The sequence below is a fragment of the Rhea americana genome, unplaced genomic scaffold, assembly GCF_003343005.1.
Source record: "Rhea americana isolate MKP2758 unplaced genomic scaffold, rheAme1 scaffold_50, whole genome shotgun sequence".
Lineage (NCBI taxonomy): Eukaryota > Metazoa > Chordata > Aves > Rheiformes > Rheidae > Rhea > Rhea americana.
The window spans coordinates 5429370-5450880 of record NW_028186646.1 but is presented as its reverse complement, the minus strand read 5'-3'; the positions used below and the strand labels follow the sequence as shown (position 1 = coordinate 5450880).

Sequence of the window (21511 nt, the reverse complement as noted above, 5' to 3'; positions counted from 1 at the left end):
ATTCCCAGTTCGCTTGCTACCTCCATGCCAGGCAATTAAAGCTGGACAGAGGGACTACATCCTGAATTACCAGCAAAGATAATTTGGACTGTTTTCTAAATTAAAAGTAAGAATTTTCCTGTGAGTTTGCAGAATATATACAGAGCAAATCTCAAGCTGTACAGTTGTGAATAAAAGCTAAAAAAAGAGACCAAATGCAATGCAGAGCTGCGTCTGCAGGGAGCCAGAAACAAAGTGACATGAGAACTTCCCTATTCTCCCAGCGAGGGTTTAATCAGATAACACTGATAATTTAAATACTAACATTGTTAATTATTTCCATGAGGACTTGTCCGCCTGGGAAAGTTTTGGCAGTTACTTGAACTACTCTTGTTACTCTAATGTGAGGCTCCGTTATTTCGTTTTAGCTCAGATTAGGCTTCTTCTCAAGTTGTATAAACTAAGCGTGTTTTATATCAAGGCAGAGCTGTATGTTGTATTCAACCTGCTCCGGCTGCATGGAACACCACAAGCCCTGCTCCCACCTTAACTTAAACAGAAAACTAACCATGCTTTTCAGTGGATTAGTTTTTTGTGGGATCGGGGAGCTGAACTAATCTATGCCGCAGCAACGGCTGGTAGATTAGGATGGTGATTTCCAGCACTGGCCTCTAATGAAACTGGACTAAGGACAGTAAAAATCCATAAAATAAAATAAAATAAAATAAAATAAACCTTTAAAAATATACACACCAATGAGGTGTTAGCTGAGGGGAAGGAACAAACTACATGGACCGAGTTGCTTTAATTTAGCTTATCTAAGCACACATACACAGGCGGTAAAAGATGGAGGGCCACACATCGATGCAACATATTCCAATCTCTGTTTTGGGTCATTTTAATCCCATTACTCTGGCTTTTTTCACCCGAGAGGGAGCTGGACACCAGGATTCAGCTGCTTCCTCCATGCCCTGTCCCCCAGGCACTCGCCCCAGACGGGGGAAGGCAGCGCACCCCGCGCTCCCCACGGCCTCGCCGAGCCGGGGCCGCGCCGCCCCCGCGCCGCCATGTCACGGCCCTGACGCCTCGCCCAGCGCGGGCTTCCCGCCCCTCCCGCCTTCTGCCCCTTGCGCGCATGCGCGTCCCCTCCCGCCGCGCACGCGTCCGGAGGGAACTCAGCCACACCCTCCGGCACATGCGCACTGCAACCGAGCCCGCCGGAGCGGCTCGGCCGGGAGCAAGCAGCTTTGCGCATGCGCAAGAGGCCCTGTTGCTGCCCGGCGCGGGGAGCGTCTCGGCTGCGACTAACCAACCAGCGGCGCGTGCTGTCCCCCCTCCCCGCGAGGGAGGGACCAGTCCTCCAGCGTCCCATGATGCAGCGCGGGGGCGGCGGCAGCGGCGACAGCGACGGTGGCGGCCGCCATGTTGTGGTAGTTTGTTGTTCTCCTGCGGTTGCTGCGCGCGGAGAGGCCGCGGGAGGGGACGCGGCCGCGCCGTGAATCCGGGCCCTTCCCCCGGCCCCGTCTGCCCGCCGGCCCAGAGGAGGACGCGGGGGCGCCGCCGGGAGCCTCCGCCGCCGGGGCAGGACGAAGAGCCATGGCTGCCGCCCTGGGAGGAGGAGCAGGTGGGTTCGTGCGGCGCGGCGCGGCGCTGGGCGCGGCGGGGCCGGTCGGCGCCCGGCGGCGGGCCGGGGCGCCGAGCGCCTGAAACTGACGCGGCCCTGGTCAGTTTCGGCGCCGGGCCGCGGCCGCCAGCTCTGCCCCCCGGGCAGCCGTGCGCGGCCCTTCGCCGGGGCCCCGCCGCCGAGGCGCAGCGCTTCTCGCCCGGCCGCAGGGCGCCGCACCGCGGGGTAGATCCGCTTCCAGCTCGGGGTTTATTTGGAGGCCTTCGTTCCCCTAGTTCTGATAGCCGTGGTGCGTGGCCTGTTTTAATAGCTTCTCTGTAGTCGAAGGAGTAATTGTAACTTATTTTGCAGGGTGCCCGGAAGCAGAGGGTTACACCTGGCAAGTGTAAAATGAAGATAGTGTCTGACCTCAGGACTCTCAGGCACACTACTGCTCTTCCTCTTGACTAGGGACCCTTTTACTCAGCATGGAGTGTGACAAGTTGAATCTCCGTGCTGTTCTGATTGATATATTGAGCAAGCTTTAAAATGAAAGCTTTTGATTAGGTGATTAAAAAAAAGACTTGTGGGGGATCACGTTGGGGCATTCAACAGAGACACAGTTAAGAGAACACAACTAGTTCTGGTGCCACGGGCCTCGCTTTCACTAGGAATAAAAGTTTTGTTTCAATGTTGTTCCAAATTGTTAGCTAACTCACCTTTGTACAAAAGTGGTGGTGATTTTTGTCAGTGTTTCTCTTAACTAGCTGTCAGAGTGAAGAGTGTGGCTTGTCCTTGTGGTAATTCACCAGAATGATCAAGCTGTTCAGCATAGCTAGTTTAATTGGTAACAGAGCACATAAACACAATTAAATTTGCTGCTGAGGATAAACATTATAAAGAGATTCTCAAAAACTGAGGGTTTTAGGGGGAGGCTGGGAACAACAGCATGATAAAATAGTAAATAGTTGAATATTTTGGGTCTTGATTTAATGGTCTTAAATATATCGCAGTAAATAAGATGCATTACAAAAACATTTGTGCTAGTTGCTATGGTTCAGATAAGTTATATGTAATGTGGAAGAAAATTTTCAGGCATGTGTTTTGTGTCTGAAAGTGTTTTTTTTTCCTAGTATTATGAGGACAGTACTTTAAAGAAGATTTCACTTTCTAAGCATTTTGATTCTTGGATTTAAAACTCTGCTGCATTCTTTCACGTACAGATGTGTGTGCAACAGACAGCCTCCAGAACTAAGTGATGAAATGCAATTTCCAGACTAGTTTTTGTTGTTGTGAGTACTGTTTAGGTCTAACCATGAATTAGAATCCTTTTGTACTAAGTGGGCGCATGCAGTTTTTTGTTCACAGTTAACACTGTGTTCATCAATAAACAATGGTTCATTAAATATGATCAATGCCCTGTATAAACAGCAGTTGTAGTTTTAATTTAAATGATCTCAATGCAATGCTTACCTAAATGTGAAAGCCCAGAGATGTCGCACATGCTTTTTATCTCAGTTTAGCTAGACAAGGAAAAGTCCTGGTTGAAACTGTTGAGCATACTTTCAAATGCTCTTAGTGGGTTTTACACAAATGAAATTACAACTCTTTTTGGAAACCAGCTGCTAGTAAAAGCCAGTAGTAGTAACAAATAGGGGGAAAAAACATAAAAGGTGAGAAGACCAGGGCCTTTTGTTTTCTCAGCTTAGACATAGGACATTTTCGCTTAGATGAAGTTTTAGCTGTAGAAAGTAATGTTTTAGACTCAGTTCTTGAGTACTTTGGGGAAAGAAAGAAAAAGAAAAAGAAAAAGACTGCTTTAAAATATGGAGATAATAGCAACCAGATATTTTGGTTCAAATAGAAAAGGCCAATTAATGATTGTTAAAGAAACACAAAAGTTCTTGGAAAAATAATTGGAATTTTGAGTTGATATCATTGCAAGATGACAGTGGACAAGGTGAGAGCTTTGGCTTTGAAGATGCAGATTAAAGTTTAAACTTGGTGTAAGGGTGTGATGCAGAGCTTAAGTGAAATGTGGAGTGACTGTATGCTGAACATCTTAAGTACGTTGAATGGGATGGAAGGAAGATGATTTGTCTGGAGGCTCTACAGAAGAGCAGTGTTTATAGACTGATTGGTTATTTATAATCTTTTAGGCTCTTGAGAAATACCAGTTTGATCCATAAGATAACGTATTTGTAGATACTGTTTCTGTGACCAGATCTTTGTGTAGGTGCAGCTGAACTTGTTAAGAAAGGGGATAAGACTCTTTCGGTAGCAGGATTCCCAAGCATGCACTGAAAGCTTTTCAAGAGATGCTCTCTGAGGTCTTTGGAACTGGTTCACAACTTCATATGAATTCACAAACTCCTTTGCCTTGCAGCTTGATTCAACTTGCTGCTTATCCTAAAATGGCTGTATTGAAATATGTACCTTCGGGATGCATGTGCTAGTGAGGATGAGGGACTTGGAGGGCTGATAGTCACTCATTAGTTTATTGATATGGTTAAGTAAAAAGTTCCCGAATTTTGAATCAAACTTGCATATAAAACCAGGACCAACATGTTCGATGTTGAAGTTAACATCAACTACTTGTAATGTAACATTGTATAATTGCTGAAATTTCTTCTTGGCATTCAAATTTTAGCTGTAAATTGACTGTAGTAATTTCATTCAAGGAGAGATGGATACGGAGAGGGCCAAACAACAAATGATCATTAAAATGTAGCAAGGAGCACTTCTTACTATGGTTGTCGGTGATTTAATACCAACTGTAACTGCTGAAGCATAAACTTCAGTAAGTGAAGGCTGCTGTAATTTTTCTTCCTTCCTGATTAATTCAGTTTTGATGAGCTTCAGTAGTTTAGATCTTGAATGCAGATATCCCTGGAGTGGGATTCATGAGCTTTGCCAGATCATGATATGGAATGAGGGGGAAGGAAGAGCTGAAGATATTCCCATCTAGACATTTACCCCATCTTCCTGCCTGAGTCCTGTACTGAGGGTAGCTGAATGAGTGTATCTTGACCCCTGAGGCTGTTGTGTTATTTCTCCAGTTTGAATTTAAGATGAAATTAAACTGATGACGGCTTATGTGACGTGAGGGCTGCCGTAATACTCTCAGGAAATTTGATGATGTTGGGTGAAGTCGCTTCCATTCAGTTTCGGTCTTACATACTTACATCTTTCTAAACTGCTTCTGTTCTTGTGAACAGGGTAGGTCTGTTCCGAATCTGTTTAATATTATGTGCAAATTAAGTAGATTTTCACCTCCCAAAGCATTCTATGTTTTGAAAGGAAGATAATCTGGATTCACTGTGCTCCTCACCAGCGTTGTTCCTCTGGTTTGAACTCAAGAAATAGCAAGAAGAGATGAACCCTCTGAGTATCATCCATGCAGAGCCTCTTTTTAAGACTGCTGCATTGTAGGACTTTAAAAGCCTGTTGTGTTGCTGTTCATAAACTGTGGTGGTGGTGGGGGGGAGTGCAGTGCTAGCTAGCAATGCAAGCACCTTTCTCTGTATTGCCAGTCACAGTCCAATTCAAAGATGTAATGGAGATTCTCCAGTCTGACGTAAGTGCATTTTGTCTTGCTTCAGCTTACTACACAGCAGCTTGCAGGATCTGGAAATCTGTTTTTATGCCTGGACTGAAATGGGTAGAGTGCTGGCCATGTTTTGGTCTCTATGGGCATTGCAGCCTGGTGCAGCTGGCCGCTGTAGCTTCTAGTTGCATCAGAGGGTGCATATGCTGAAACTTCTAAATGCCAAAGGCCTGTAGAGTTTATAGTTCACGAAATACAAATATGTGTTCATGGGCTATTGTACCAGCTATGGACTAGAGCCAAGAAGTGTTACAGAGTGAGCTTGTGGCAGGCAGATTTGCTTTTAAACATGACAGTTTAAAGTATTTTTTGCTTGTTTGAAAACTTCTTGCTAGAAATTGTATTCTTCTGAATACTGTTTTACTTCTGGTCATCAAAATTAACATGATCTTCATAGCAGTTTTTTACAGAAGCTAAACTGTGCTTTATTCCATCAGATACTAAATCTCTGAGTTTAGATCTTGTAGAACTTCTTGTCCACAATCAGAAGTTCAGGGACAGCACCGACTCAACAACAACAACAAAAAAAACCTTCTGAGCAACAAATGCTATTGGAACTGAGTTATGTTTTGCTGCAGTGCCAACTTTAGTTTTAACTACAGTCTGTGGTCGCAGTGAACGATACTGGAGAGTTGAAGTTTCTGATCAATGTCCAAAGCTGTTTGGGAACTGAGCTCATGTGGATTTCATTTAAACTCTTGGGATTTCACTGTTCACTGTGAGACATTGAGTTTAAAATGTTTTTTGAAAGCAAATGTATTTGCAAATCCAAAGCAGGCTTTGAGAACCTTTGGGGGTTCATTCATTCTCCTACGCTCCCTCCCTCCAAAAAAAAGAGGGAGAAGGAGATTCCTTGCCAGCAGTGATCAGAAGGAGAACTTCTCGGTGGCATACTGTATTTCATTCTGCTCCTGTATGTGGTTAGTGACTTGGTTTGCATCATGACAGACTCTCCAAAAAAGACAAAAAGAACTCGTCTGCTCCAGAAGTTAATTTTTGTGCCTTTCTTGTAGAAAGCAAAATGCTATCCTGTGCAAGTAGTTCAGAACAAAAACTTGAAACACACTAGTGGAGCGACATGTTATGCAATCCTTACCTTGTTCTAAATACTTAGTCACTGGATTCTTGAGGATTGTATGAGTAATTGTTTACCAATATAAAGACTATATGTTATCTATCCCTGAAGAGATAAGCTATGCAGTTAATGTTTGTGTATAGAGTACTTTTGCACATTTTTTGTGTGCGTAATAGAGTAGGAATGAAGATGATTTTCGTCATGTGGATAGGGAGTTGGTTGTCTGTAATAAATGAGACAGTTCATAGTGTGCTTCATAACATGTTAAGTTTAAATCACAGTTTCAAGTTCTGGAGTTGCTTTCGACCTTTTGCTTTTTTGACTAAAAAACCCAAACAAAATACCCAAATCCCAACAACGCCTACCAGCAGGGAAGTTTTTATTCAACTAGCATTAATAGCACAGGTTTATTGCTGTCTTGTGTTTCAGACTTGGCTGTTTCTCTTGAAACCTATTAGTCCTCCTCTGTATCCTATAGTAAGAGCTATGAAACTTCAGTTCAAAACAGAATAGGTCTGTTGTTTGTATACTCAGTTCTTGGAAACCCAGACTTTGATACCTATGTTTTGTGTAACTCTTTGCAATGAAATATGAGAATGTATTCTGTGCAGATGAACGAGTACATACAGATAAGTTAGTAGAAAGATGTTTTTAATCTGGAAATTTGTGTTTCAACATGATGACTTGACAGCATTTCAGAGTGTTTTGAATGTGATGCTGGGGAATGGGACGGATCATGATGGAATTGCTTATGTTCAGTGTTAAATCTAAGCAAAGATAAGTGCCATTTTTTCATGTGGTAGTTGACTTTTCTGTTTTTTTGTCTCTATACCCCTCCTTACCTGTTCTTCCCAGAAGCAGTGCAGCTTAGTTACTTTGTTAAAAGACCTGCTGGGTGCCCATTGAATTATACTTTTTTAACCCATTGAACTCTTAGGTCCCTGTTGCAGGAAATGACTTTTCTCCACCTTGTTATGAATAAGGAAAAATCCTCATTTTTTTTTGAGACCTAAAAATAACGGTATGTCTGCTATTCACAATGGTGCAATGTTGGAAGGAATTAAAACACAAAATTTTGAACTGTTGTTTATGGGACAGCTAGGAACCAATGTTACAGAAAGTGTTCTGGTGTATTTGTAGGAAGAAGAATGATGCAGTTGTCAAATGTGTGTTTTTTGTTTTTGTTTTTTTCCTTTATTTGGGAAGTCTTGGGCATTTCCCTGCAGGAAAATACTGTCTTAGCAACAGTTGCTATGTAGGACTCCCTTTTTAGGCTACATTGGTATTGTTGTAAGGCATATAAAAGCTCTGTTCTGCAGTTATCCAGCTGATTCACCTCCTACGCTTGTGAGACTTTAGTGAGAAGGATTGCTGTAGCGTAGGACTTCCATTTTATGCAGAAAAAGATTAGGGAAGATTTTATTGAGAAGATGCCTGGAGAATTGGAAGCTGCTATCAGTACAGCCAGAGAGGAAACATAGTTTGTGGTCTCTGGATTTCTAGCCTGGATGATCTGTTCTTCTTAAACAGGAAAAAATGTAACAGTTCCTGGCATGTAAAAAAAAAAAAAAAAAAAAAAAAAAAAAGAAAAAAAAAAAAAAAAAAGCTGTAGAGCAGCTTACAGCACTGCAGTGCAAGGCTAGGATAAGCATAAAGCAAATAGAAATGTTGTTAGTGTAGGGAGCCAAGGATATTTGGCAGTCCTTAGGGTTTGCCTAGTTTGCAACTGCTCAGACCCTTGGGAAGCAGACACATCTAAGAAAACAGCCAGCCTTAGTCTGTGCATGTGCTGCGAATTTCTTAGCACTGCAGTGATGAAGAGCCAAATTATGGATTACTTATTTTGTTTCTCCTACATAACTAGTCTTTCCTGCTGTCCAAATCAGTCAGTGCTGACTGGGGTTTTAGTAGGTCTTTGGCTGTTGCTGTCATTATTTTTTGCTCTACTTGATGCTGAGTGTTTCCTTTTCTGTACAAGGTATGTTTTTTGGACACTTAACCATGCCTGAGACAAGTGTTGGACTAGTACAAGTTTCTCAGTGAGAAGCACCCATACATACTACATCAAATGTTGTTTATTTCTGATATTTTCCGATATTATTGACCAGAACAGTAGATGAAAAATGAAAAAAAAAATATATATATATATTCAGAGATGAAAAATAAACTATACTTGGTTGAAGCTTGCTAGGCATCCTGAAGCTGGAAGTGCCTAGGGTTCCTAGATACATGTCTGGTAACTTCCTTTCTTGAAGGAGAACTGCAGCCTCTTTTCGGGCTCTGACAATTAACATTAAAACCAGTTTTGATAGCACTGGCATAATTTGTAACAGTTGTTGTCAGTCTTGGCTGTCCCAGAGAAAACAAATGCAAAGCACAAAAATGAAAAACTTGCTTCCTCTGACTTGAAGGGTCTTACAGTATGTGATGAGAGAGGGCAAGCACAGAGTAGGAAAGTGGTGGGAACATGGGTAGTGGAGTAGTTCTTAAATGCTCTAGACACAGCCATTTTTGAGGCTTTTGTAGGCATCATGGCCGAGGGGCCTTGTGGAAGGCATTTTAAAGAAATCTGTTGCAATTTTGGATATTTATAGAAGATCCTCATAAATTTCCCCTATCCTCTTCCTTACTTATGAGGAGATTGGAAGAGATGGAGGGTAGAGGTTGGCGTTGCTGGTAGAGTGGCAGTCCAGACCTACACTAGAAACTTCCCAGGAGTGGGACCCCCTCCTTTTGGTATTGTTTCTTTGCTAGCAGTAATACTAAGCTGAAGCACTTTTATGGCAGTGAAAAGTATGTGTCTGGCCTGGGAAAGTACTCTGAATTATATTGAGGAGTGCTTTATACTGAAGAGAAATGTGTACAGATCAAGAGGGTTTAGCATGTAGCTGTTTTTTAGATTTAAACCTGGCCAAAGTAAAGATTCATCTGTGTAATAAATGTGTGCTAAATTCAAATACTACAGAATCAAGATCTTCAAGCTGTATTGCTTTATAATCATACAGCTCTCTGTAGTCATTGTGGTAGTGCCCAGAATGCAAAAATATGATTTCTCGTAGGTGAGCAGGCACAGCTAAAAGGTCACTGCTTCCCTAACAGTGCTTACTGCCTGGAGTTATCTTAGTGTATATGAGAACACTCCTAATTTGGGTTGGTGCAAAACCAGTCCCATCACCTGAAACTACCTTTGGAGATGATTGCATCAAGTCAGTGGATTAATGTACTTCAGCTGCGAGAATAATGACACTGCAGGATATTTGTGCCCATTTGTTGCCAAATGGCTGTGTGGGAAAAGCATCCCTGCAGCACAGTTCTGAAAGGCTGGAGGGACAGCAAGGTGGGGTTTGTTGTTGTTGTATGGGGTTTCTTCTATTAATTAATTAATTTATTTAAAGAGACCAGAAAAATGAATAAAGTTCAAGTTTCAAGTTACAATATAGTAAATACTTGGACGTCCATCTGTCTATTCTCTCTTGGTGGAGTAGGGATTAGAATGGGGAGATTGCAATATATAGATGATATTTGAATGGAGAACTGCAAGATAACCATTGTTTCCATGGTGTTAGTATATATAAATTGATTAAAATGTGGATTGTTAGTATGTGGCCCCCTCTGATTAAAGGGAATGGCTATGTGCTGTTACCAAAGAGAAGAATTGCCATGCTTGACTTTTATTGCACCAAAATTCATAGTGAGCCATTTTTATTTTCATAGCTCTGTATGATCATAATTTCTAGTTTGAAATCTTTTGGTTTAGTGATGTTGCCGAAGCTGAATTTTCACTTTTTAATGCCTTCACCTGCTTTTGAATTTCTATCGGTCACTAAAAATGTGCATTTCAATTTTATGAAGGAAGAAGTGAATAGATTTGTCATCACATGTGGGAAATACTCACAAAGGGAAGTTAGATTGAGCTTGAACTGAAGACTTTTTTTTCCCCAAGGCTTATAAAAACGAAACAAAACAAACAGTCAATTCTTAGTTTTGTACTCAAAGAATTAAGTGCAAATATGGTCAGGAGAATGTGTGTGTGTGTGTGTGTATATGTATATTTATAAAAATATAAAAAATCTAATGTATGTATGGTATCTTCTCTGAAATGCCCCAGCTGAAAAAATCAGTGGTGTCTTACGCTTGACTTCCATGCCCCGATTTGGGCTGTTGCCACCTTTCCTGCCTTGCCCTGGAGTCAAGGTTGCTGTGGTTTCAATGTGGGCTTGTGGGACTTCTGGGCAGGCAAATGAGCTGGTTCCACCCAGGCAGGCAGAGCCCTGGCTGCCTCCATCCCTTTGCCTCCCATGTACTTGAGCCTCACAGATTGCTTGGGATCACCTGCCTCTAGGAAAATTTTGCCAGTGGAGATCATCCAGTAACTTTTTTCCAGTGATTGTTTTCCTCATGTCTCACCTCAATAGTGCAAAGATAGAAAACTGGGCGCTTCGTGACTTGTTTTTATTATTGAAGCAAATAATGATAGGGACTGGTATTTATCTGCTTTTTTTCCTCATGTAAATTGGAAAGTGAAAAAAGGTATTTTAGCATCTGCTAAAAAAATCCCCCAAGCCACTGCTTCAGAAGCTTTCTTGAATTTCAATGAGAATTATTTAATATAGTCTTCTTCTTTACAGATGATGACTTTGATCAGTTTGATAAGCCTGGTGCGGAAAGGTCTTGGAGAAGAAGAGCTGGAGATGACGACTGGGACAGGTAGGTAGAATTTTTTCATGTTCAAGATCTGTATGCTGAATTGCATTGCTGTGTTTTCCAGTTCTGGTATTTTGTATTCTAACATTTTGGATGGCACACATATAGCTACTAATGAAGCTGTTGGTTGTTATGTATGTGTCAGCAGCTGCTGGATTGTGCCAGAGGTGTAGGCTTGCCTTGAGGAATTTAGACAGAGCTATGGAAAAAGTACCACTTAAAACTGGATGAATAAAAAGCATTTGTGGTATGTAATTAAGTTTGCATTTAATATCCTATTTTTTCCTGTAAATACTTAGATCTTTGTTTGGCTTCAATAGTCTTACTAGTACTTGAGTTTGCCTAACTTGAGACTTTTTTTTTTAAATGGCTTTTTAAATTTTTATCCTAAAAATCCTCACTCAGTTGTACACTAGGGTGGGGAATGGAGTGGGTTTCTACTGAAAAATATGACAGTTTTGTAATTTGATACATAATTCCGAATCTTTATTTTGGGGAGGTAGATGAGTGTATGTCCTTTTATACTAAGGCCCTGTAACTGGGATAGAATTGAGTCAAGCTGCAGGCTAGATTGGCTCATTCTTTTTGGTAGCATAGAGGCTTTTCCAAACCTTGCTTGTATTTAAAAAAAAAAAAAAAAAGTTTCAAATGATCATTCACTTGAATGTAGTAAACACACTTCACTATAAGCAGTTTTCTGCTGAGCTAAGCCTCTAGAAGTGAATCAGCTACTCTAAGCTTACCCTCGTTCCAGAGGGATTAGTCTCCTCTGCTGTGCTTGCCTGCTAGGGCAAATGAGGAGTTGTCATTGCTGGAGTTGCTGCGTGAGCCTGAGCAGGGACCTTGGCCACCAACTCTGTGTAGAGCGTGCTCTGCTGCAGCGCTGGCCTGCCGCCCTGTTGTTGTGTTTGGGCTGCTCCAGGGAACCGGATCAGGGAAGTGATCTGGTTTGTGAAGGCAATTAGTTAAAGTTATGTCACTTAATGGTGCAGCTGCCCGAGCCCTGGGCACTGTTGTCACGCGTAACGTAATGCAGCCCGGAAGTCCTGAAGCCGAGGTTACAGGCAAGCACTCTGTATTCCAGTGCGGTTATTGCCTTGGAAAACCTGGATGAGTTAAACACTGGTTGTAACGTGAGTCGTTATGAAGTGACTGCTGCTGGTAAACTCCACCTGGCAAAGCTATTTCTTCAGGACTTGGAAAAGTTATAAAGTATTTTACTTAGCTGGGACTTTGGAGTGGACAAAGGTTTGATTTGAGAAGAAAGATACGCTCTTTGTTTACGGTTAGCTACGTAGGACTTAAAGTGACTTTTGGTCATCTATCTTCGGTTCATTCCGTAGTGAAATTGTAAGGGAAGTGGCTTTAGGTGCAGGACTGGAGACAACAGTGTTTCATCTTGTTGATCGGTTGTTTGAGAAAGGGCTTTTCGCAGCTGTACATAATAGATTTTTTTTTTATTTGCAGAGGTATGTTTTTTTTTAAAAAAAGTATTTTTATTTTTAAGCTGTCTTTGAAAGTTTAAGTTCTGTGGTTGCCTGTACATCTAGATACTTTGCATGGGTGCATTGTTCCCCAGTGTAATTAACTGAATTCTTTACAACTGCTGGCCTAATTCAGTACAGAATACAATTTTGTAAAGATAGAGGAAGAACCAAATGAACTCAGTAGATAGGTTTTTATCATGCTTGTTTTGCAACCTAAATCTCTGAATCTCTTTCCTTTGTCCTGTGTGGGGAGCTGCTAACTGTGAGCTGGAAGGCCCCTGTTCTAGAGTTCTGTCTGGAGTAGTGTTGTGCTGGGATAATTTTTCCTATTAGCTTTTTTTTTTTCTTTTTTTAACAAATGCTTTTCTGAAATGCTAATGCAAGGACAAGTGAAATTGGAGGCCAGAAGGGGCCCACTTAGCCTGACAGGTATATCGCAAGCTGTTATTTTATACATTTATTTCTATAAGTACTCCAGAGCTTGGATGTGAGGGAAGAAAAGAATGCCATTCTGGAGCTGTCCAGTGAGATAGCAGGGCTGATTTAATGGTGTGTTTTTTCTGAAATTCACTTGTTCTGACCCTTCTTCAGATGATTTTTTTCTCTATACTGGCAGAAAACTTCTCACTTTCTGTTGTATTTTGGGGTACTTATTTATTTATTTCCTTTCCTGATTTGATGAGCTGAATTTATCCAGTGAGGGGACTTCTGTGTATCAGGAGTTGAGGAAGGGGATGGAATTGGGCCCCTCTCCTCTGGCAAGAGTGAACTATTAGATTAGTTTAGTCCCAATTTCATAGAAAGGCAAGCTTGGAAAGACCTGTGTATCTTGATTTGAAGATGCAGAGCTATGCGGTCCACTGTTGGGACAGTCGGGAGGTTATTTTCCCTCAATATAGCCACAGATATGTGCTTGGATTCCAGTTCAATCTATGCACTGTGGTGGTGTGTAGTTACAGCTTCAAGCCATTAGTTTCTGGTCATGCTTTTCTCTGCCAGTCTAAATTTGTCTAGGACCTGGGTCTTTTTTCTTTTCAAAAATAGTCAGATCTTGTGATTTTGATCACTCTTCTTCCTAATATATAACTCTGACTGCATTAAAAAAAGCTGGAGATGTGCCCAGCTACTCATTTCAAATAAATCTATTAACCTTTTTACTGTTACTTTGGTCATTCAAAAATTTATCAGCAGTGATTTTTTTTTTCTTTTACATTATCAGTGAGAACGTTGAGTAGAATTGAGTGTAATAACAGTTTGAGGAACAGTCTGTGAAACGCTTTTGTTTCTACTAACAAAGTGCCTGTTAGCTTAGTTCTTCGTTTCTGTGCTAATTTTTGGGCTGGCATATAATAAGTCAAAGCTTTTTAAAAATCTAGAATGTGTATACAATTACTTCTGTTGCCCAACTGTATAATCTCTTAAAAAAGGAAATTGGATAATTGGGTATCAGACACATTTTTAATACTATTAACACCTTTTAATAATGAATTCAATCTTTTTAATCTTTTTGCCTTTTTTTTTCTTTCTTTTTTTTTTTTTTGGTCTCAGATTGTTAGACTATCTCGCCAGCTTAACTTGTTTTCTGAATGCCAGTACAGCACACATACTCTTGCAGGCTTTTGGGATTTCTCTAACAATTTTATTGAAAGTGGTCAGTAGTGGGCCACAGTGCTGGGAAATATTTTCAAAGCTTATGGTGTATTTATCTAGTTACTGGCAGTCGGTCCTACGTTGAAGAGATTAGTGACTCTCTTCTGGTTTGGCTCCAAGTTCTTCCGAAACCATTTCTGTTACACAGCATTTTCTGCCTCTGAAATAAAGGGCATATACTGCAATAATGTCACTCTTTGGGATGTGTGACATGTCTTGTGTGTCCCAATTCTTTGTTTAATATTACAGTGAATGCAAAGCAATTACTGTTTGTTAATGTTCAGTCATTCCTGGAACTGTTTGAGTTTGGCAAGTGTGAACAAATACTGTGTGCTGATGATAACAGCCTAGTCACTGCTGACTTGGAATATCTTCTGCTGCCTTCCAGAAGTGCTCAAGATCCCCCCCCACCCCTAAGCATTATCTGTACATTAACCAGCTCTGAAAGAGATGTATCCATTTGCACGATTTTTAGCATCGATCTCTGTCTTGGAATTGGCTTCCCTATTTGCAAGCATTTCCTTTGTAGTCCTAAGTCCTAACTCCAACGTCCAGTTACTGCAAGGAGAATTTGGGCTTTTTAGCTGCTTTAGAAAAGCAGTAGGTATGCGTTTTCCCGTGGGATGGTGAAACTTGGCTTCAATTCCCAAAGTGACTTTGCGCTATATGAATAGCAAGACTTATTTAACTTTGTGTACGTTATCTAAGGCCTGGCACTCTTGAATTCTTGAATTATAGTTCATATTTCTAATCATTATTTCTAATCATCTTATGTTAGGACATACAGTTTCTAATGTAACTATTCGTCAGTACCAAGTATTTTCTGAAGAAAGGGCTTGGTTTATTCCTGTCATTACAGTCCTTTTGCTGAAGGAAGAATGATATTAAGCAGTTGTCCGAAAGCTTAGATAACTCAGAACGCACTTTGAGTTACTTACTATTTCTGGGAGAGATCCGACGTGATGGAAGGAGTGTCGTGAGCAGGATATTTTTTTATGTTTCCTGAGCTCTTAACTACTCTCGGAAAAAGTGTTGACATGCACTTGATTCCCTTGCTCGTACAGGTGCAGGTTTGACTTGTACTTTCTTTCCTCGTCCTCCTGCTGGGGAGGGTTGCAAGAGCCCTGGGCCTGCACGGCTACCAAGGCAGCTGGCCTCCGAGAGCCGCCTTGGCGCGGCGCGGCGGCCCGCGGGCTTGGCCTCGCCAGGGGACGCGGCCGGCCGATGTGCTCCGTCCTCGGGGCGGTGGGCGAGAGCTTTGTGGGCGACACACGCAAGCGGCCCCGAAGGGAGGCTCTAGGGCGGCCCTCTGCGAACCGCGTTTCCGCGGCCTGGGCGGTGTCCGGGGCCGTGCGCCGCGTCGTGCCTGGAAGGCCGTGCCAAGGAGAGCGTGGAGCAATGAAACGGCTGCGCGGCAGCAGTCGTACTTTATGGGCTATAATCACATTTAAAACGCAAATCTGTTTTTTGAACTTGCTAAAGAGTTTGCTAAAAGAAAAGCCTTGCGGGGAGTCAGTGACAGTTCTCAAGTTAATTTTCCAAGGAGAAATACCCTCAGGCTACCCAGTGTTTTGTTTCTGTTTTTCTAAGGTTCAGGTTTTAAAATCTCTTTAATATTTTCCAGTGAGCTTGATGACGACTTGCTCGGAGAGGATCTGCTACCCGGCAAAAAGGTGAGAAAGATGCGCCCTGAAGCCGAAGTGAGTTGTTGTAAATCCAGCGCGGGGATGCCGTCCGTCTTGCGCGCGGCGGTGGTTTTAATTGACGTGGCTTTGCATAGTCCCACTCTGAATATTAGAAGTTGACTTCTGGAGATTATTCTGTAGGTACTCTCAGTAATGTTAGGAAACTGCTTCTTCCAGTGCACTGGGAGAAAAAACGTTTTCCAGAAGGGTAGGAACTGCAGTTTTGTGTGTCAAGCAATTATCTAAAATGTAAGCGGTTAACAACAGATATGCCTTTGTAATTGAAACGTGAGATTCTTCCTTGTTTTATATATAAATTATAAATATATATAATATATAATTATATATTTTGTTTTATATATAAAGATATTATATATTTTATTTCTGCTGTATGTAATAGATCTACAAAATGGTATATTGTATAAAATACATCCTTATTTTGTAATGATTATTGTTCATACAGATAATCAGTATCAAGATTTGTCTGCTATGTAACATGTTTTTGTGCTTTCTCTATTCTTATTTCAAGTTTTCCACGTTACAGGGCTCTTGCCAGTATTTGTGGGTATAGACTCCTATGAGTAATAATAGTAATAATAGATTTATCAGGAGGTTTTCCCTGAGCTATTAGGCCTAAACTTGTTCTACTTAATCTCATCCCAGTACTTCTAGATAAATCTACCCTTGTGTCTACCCTTTCTGCCCCTATTACTTTAGGGGATGGAAATAATGCTGCTGAGCAGAACTGTGCAGTTATCTCTTCCTAGTGGGTAATTATTAAAGGGGAGGAGGGGAAGAAAGTAAAGATAAATGAAACAACTGAAGCTATGGTTGACAAATTAGGAGGAGTTTGTCAATGTTTTTACTTTCATGATACCCTTTCCTCCAATCTCCTAAGTATCTCTGCCCTCTGGAAACTGCAGTAATGTGGTGTTTTATCTTGACTGTCATCTAATGCCTCAAGGTCACAAGACAGTTAAATAAAATAGCGCTAATGCTAACCTTTCTCATATCCTTGTATTTCTTCTAAGCAAGTCACCAGTTTTTGTTGTATCTGGGAATGGGACAGTGAGATGGTTGAAAACTAGGCAAATTTGAATTTTGCTGACTTCCATCAGACTATCAAATATTTCTTTTCAGATTTCTTGTCATATGTAGTGTATCTTTGACCATCCGATTAGGTAATTTCACTGAAAATGTGGTTTTAGTTTGAGATTTCTTCATAAGAAAAAATACTACTGTTTACAGCTTTTAGTAGTTTAGTATTTATTTAATAGCTTGTATCTTTTTATTTTCATGATTGACTTCTATTAAAACCTAGAATCAGTCAGACTTATCTGATGAAGAACTGAATGATGATCTTCTGCAAAGTGACAACGAAGAGGAACCAGATTTTGGGTATCTCTTTTATAAATCTTATATTTTGGATAATTTCTAAAAAATGTTTACTACTACTATTACTTTTACTACAAACTACTAAAATGTAATGATTTATTTATTTTTTTACTGTGGTTGTTTTTCTAGATTACTGGGTTTTGTGAACACAGTACATTTATTAAAACTTTCTATGCAAAACAGGACCAAAAAGAGTTTTCCAAACTGAAGTTGTTGATAGATACTTAAAACTGTTTTGCTTTTAACCTAGCCAGCTACATAATGATGTGTCTATATAATGTGTTCAGTAGCATAGTTAATGTTTCAGTAAAATGATTTTTCGTTTATTTGACTCTAATAAAGTGAACGTAACTAGAAGCTATAAAATGCATATAAAGAAGAAATTACAGCATCTCCTGTGCTTATTAGAATGATTTATAAATACTTGCAGAGCTCTTGCTGTGTTCATGCTTCACATTATTGTAGGCTTTATTTGCTTCTAGAGTCCTTTTGCTGCTATCTTGCCCTAGAAGATGTATCTTATCCTCTGAGACTTTGAACTCCATGATTTATAAAGTCTGAGTTGTGACTTCAGTATTTGTGTGCACTGCACAACAGCACAGCTCCCCCAGTGGCTGTAGGGTTGAGTGGATATTTCCACTGCAATTTGGAAATCGAGCCTTGTGAGTGCTCTGGGGTGATATGAATGCTGAATTATGGGCCTCATAAGCAGAAATAAGTGTCTTGACATTTTTTTAGGTTTCAGGCTGGACTGAAGGGGGAAAACGGTTGTGACACAGGAGCAATGCCTCTGCTTTTAACTAATTGTCCACGTGTTTTGCCTGCCTTTCCATAACTTGTTGCATGCTACCCAAGAGTTTGGTCCAAAGAGATGTATTTGTGGTGCTTTAAGGCTTTCTCGTCATCTTTAGCCCAGATTTAGAAGTGGAGATGCCTTCCTGTGTTGGAGAGCTTAGAGTGGGGTGAAATTACCAGTAAGAATGAGGGCAGGACTGATCCCTTCAAAATGGGGAATCCTAGTTCCAGTCCTTGCCATGATAATGTTACTCAGTGGAAGCCAATCCTTGCATTTTTTAGCAGCTTTGTTCCTAGGGCTTGAGAGCCTTGCTCCTTTCCCCTTCCATGTCCCCTGTTCCCTCTTCCCATTGAGTCTGTTTGTGCTTTGTGTATCCTGCATGATATCTTCTTTTTCCTGTTAATTCTTTCTGTATGGTAGATGCAAATTGTTCAGAGCTGCCTGGATCAACAAATTCTGAATTTTGCTTTGCCTGGAAATGGTTGTCTTTCAAGTTTTTAAACTTGTTTGCCTTTTTAAGGTCTATGCTTGCTTGTTATAAGAATAAGTCTTACACATTTAAATAATAGTTCTTGCCTATCTGTGTTTTACATTATTTTAAGTAGGATGTTAAATCTTAAAAACGTAAGCTTGAATTCAAAGTAATCAAGAAGAGTAATTATTAATGTATTTATTTTAAAAAAGCTTATTTTGAGAGATTGGGGAAACAGATGCAGTTATAGTAATTTTGTGTATTTTTGTTAGTCTTGGAATCAAAATTTACTGTGGTTTGCTTTGGTTACCAAGCAGGACCTTTGCCAGTCTGGCCTATTAGACCATCTGGTTGGTTAGTTTGATCCTCCTGGTCAAATAGCCTGCAGCTGGTGATAAGCTGTGGTACAGTATCCATTATGAGTATATGGCATGGAGTCAGATATCATGCAAGGTATAATTTTGTCCACCAACTTAGGGAATATGCATTTGACTCTGTTTTGTTCAATCTTTTTAAGTACTCTTGATCATTATGCTTCAACCTTTGAATCTTTTTCCCCTGTGCTATAGTTCTCAAGGTGTCACAGTCAGCCTCAATGCCACGTCTGGCATGCTTACATCCTACGAACTTTCTGAGACCATCAATGATCAATCCATCGAACATGAGTCTGAATATGACCAAGGGGAAGATGAAATAGTTTATGGCAAATCAGAAGCACCTGAAGTCTATGGTTCAGAATATGCAGAGGAGGGACATTATGAAGGCAACGATCCTGAACTGACAGAAGACCAAATAGAATATGGGGAAGAGCCTGGAGAAGAAGATGAAGTGCTAGACCTTGAAATCAATGAACCTCTAGATGAATTTCCAGTGAGCTTCCTTCTATTGTATCTTCAAAGATAACATTGCTTCACATGCATAGGGTTTTAGACTGATTTGAAGTCTGTTTACCTCCCTAGGGAGGAGGGGAAATTAGACCTATTATCACTGTCTGCCAGTTTCTTTATCTAGGCTGTGACAAAGTTTGTGTTGACAGCTTGTTTGGCGGTAGGTAATGCTCCTTTGTCATGCTGGGAGGCAGTTGAGAATCATGACCTTGAGGATTGTATCCTTAAGGAAGAAAACAGCTTTGTGTGGTGGAGATACACTGCCAATTGTTAGAAGTACTTAATGCAAAAGCTTTTATCCAGGCTTTAGACAAGATCTGATAAAGTCCTTCGAAGGTGAAAAGATTATTGACCTGCTAAAGACATCTTTAAGGTGCTAATATTCCAAAGTGATTGATGTCCTGCTCATTCATCCTTTTTGTAACTGAGAACTGTCTAAACCTGAATAAAGAGATTGGAGGTTAGTTCAGAAAATGTCACATGCATAATTTGATATAATTTAAGCAATGTATTAAAGAACATATACTGGCTTTAATTGCTAGCTAAGTGATTTAATCTCAGTTGAAACTGTATGTATTCAGTGAGTTGTTTGCAAAATAAGTTTGCTGATATTTTAAAAGTTTTTGCTCTATGTGTTTATTCAGTTGTATGGAATCTAACTTATTCATATATAACTAACTGCAGAATGTGTTAGAATATTTATATTTTTTAAGAGGTAAAACTTGATGTTAATATGTAATGTTCTGTATGCACATGCTCCTTTCAGTGAGCAGTTACTGCAGTCTCTGATTCAATGAATCTGTGATCAAAGGATGCAGAGCTGCAGAAATAGGTGGGACTTTTATGATTGCGTTGCTGGAGCCTAGATGAAAACTGTTTTGGTTATGTTTTTAATAACAATGAAATTACTGTGAGTAGGTGAAAACTCTGTTAATTAAATCTTGTATGATCTGTCACTTATAATTGACAGTTCTGATGGATACAGTACTTTCTGGTAAGGACAGCAATGGTGTGAATGCATGCGGAGCCTCACTCTTAGCAAGTGTATGTTTTCTCTAAAGCTTGCGTATGTCTTTTTACCTTCTTGTGTCCTTATTTTAGGATGAAGATTACATGCAGTCATATAATGAGCAAGCAATGGAAGAACAAGAAGAATATCCAGCTGATGAGGAACTGGAAGATTCCCAGCCAATAACAAATGAATCGGAAGAGGTATGTTGTGAGTTTAATGGAAACTTCAAATCCTGAAAAAAAATGATTAAGTTATGGAGTTATCCGTGTTGCTAGGTAAGAACTGATGCTGCTTTATAACTTTACCAATTGAGTTATTGGTGGTGTTACTCTTTGTATTAGATGAATGAGTTAGTATCTATATTTGTCAGTTATAACTGTAGAAACTTCAGAATCTCTTTTGGGTAGAAGAATGATAGTAATCCTGTATGATGTCTGGGTTGTCATGTTGAATCTCTAATAGCTGGAATCTGACACTTTCCAGATAGGTAATTTGTTGGTGTTAATACTGTAGATACAGTTCTCAAGTGGGTCAGAATCACATTTTGTTAAACAGTGTGAACACTAAAGCTTTGGTGTGTCAGAAAGATGAAGATCAGGTGGTTTTGAAAGAAATTGTGTTGGAATGGACATTTCTGTGAAGTTTATTTCCATCCTTTGGTTAGGAAGGAAGATGAGTTCCTTCATTCACAAGCAGAAAGCTCGTGCTAAAAACTAACGAGGATGTGTCCCTAGTTGTAGCATGGAACAATGCTCTTGTGTGTTCTTAATTTGCAACAAATTCTTGATGTGAAAGGTAAAGGGATTTTTTTTGTGTGTGTGTCCCCACCAGGAATCTACTTTAATATCACTTTTATTCCATTTCTTAATTAAATAGGATTGAGTAGAATACCTGCTGAGAAGCAGAGGCAGATTCAGTTCTTTGGAGCCTTAACTCATCAGGAAATTAATTCCCCAAAGACACAGCAGCATTCTTCTATAAAGTTCCAACAAATGGGTGTGCTATGATACTCTTCAATTGTGTCAAGCATTATAGTAAAACAATGTTCTTTGGTAGATTAACAGGAACACATCAAAGAGGGCCACCCGCACTGTCCAGTCCTTTGCTGTTGCAAGCATGCAATCCTGTACCACATATATCTTAAATTTCCTACTTCCTA

At 40.4% G+C, this 21511-nt stretch overlaps 1 protein-coding gene across 1 annotated transcript in view; it reads left to right on the top strand.

Annotated features, from left to right (window-relative positions):
* The first annotated feature begins 1303 nt into the window (after positions 1-1303).
* The window catches only part of RBM33 (RNA binding motif protein 33), a 97047-nt gene continuing 76839 nt past the window's right edge, over positions 1304-21511 (top strand). The window contains exons 1-6 of the mRNA XM_085317717.1: positions 1304-1603; positions 10893-10971; positions 15730-15778; positions 17112-17188; positions 19023-19323; positions 20442-20552. Coding sequence (XP_085173843.1) covers positions 1576-1603; positions 10893-10971; positions 15730-15778; positions 17112-17188; positions 19023-19323; positions 20442-20552 — 645 coding nt within the window. The 5' untranslated portion in view covers positions 1304-1575. The remainder of the gene's footprint in view (positions 1604-10892; positions 10972-15729; positions 15779-17111; positions 17189-19022; positions 19324-20441; positions 20553-21511) is intronic.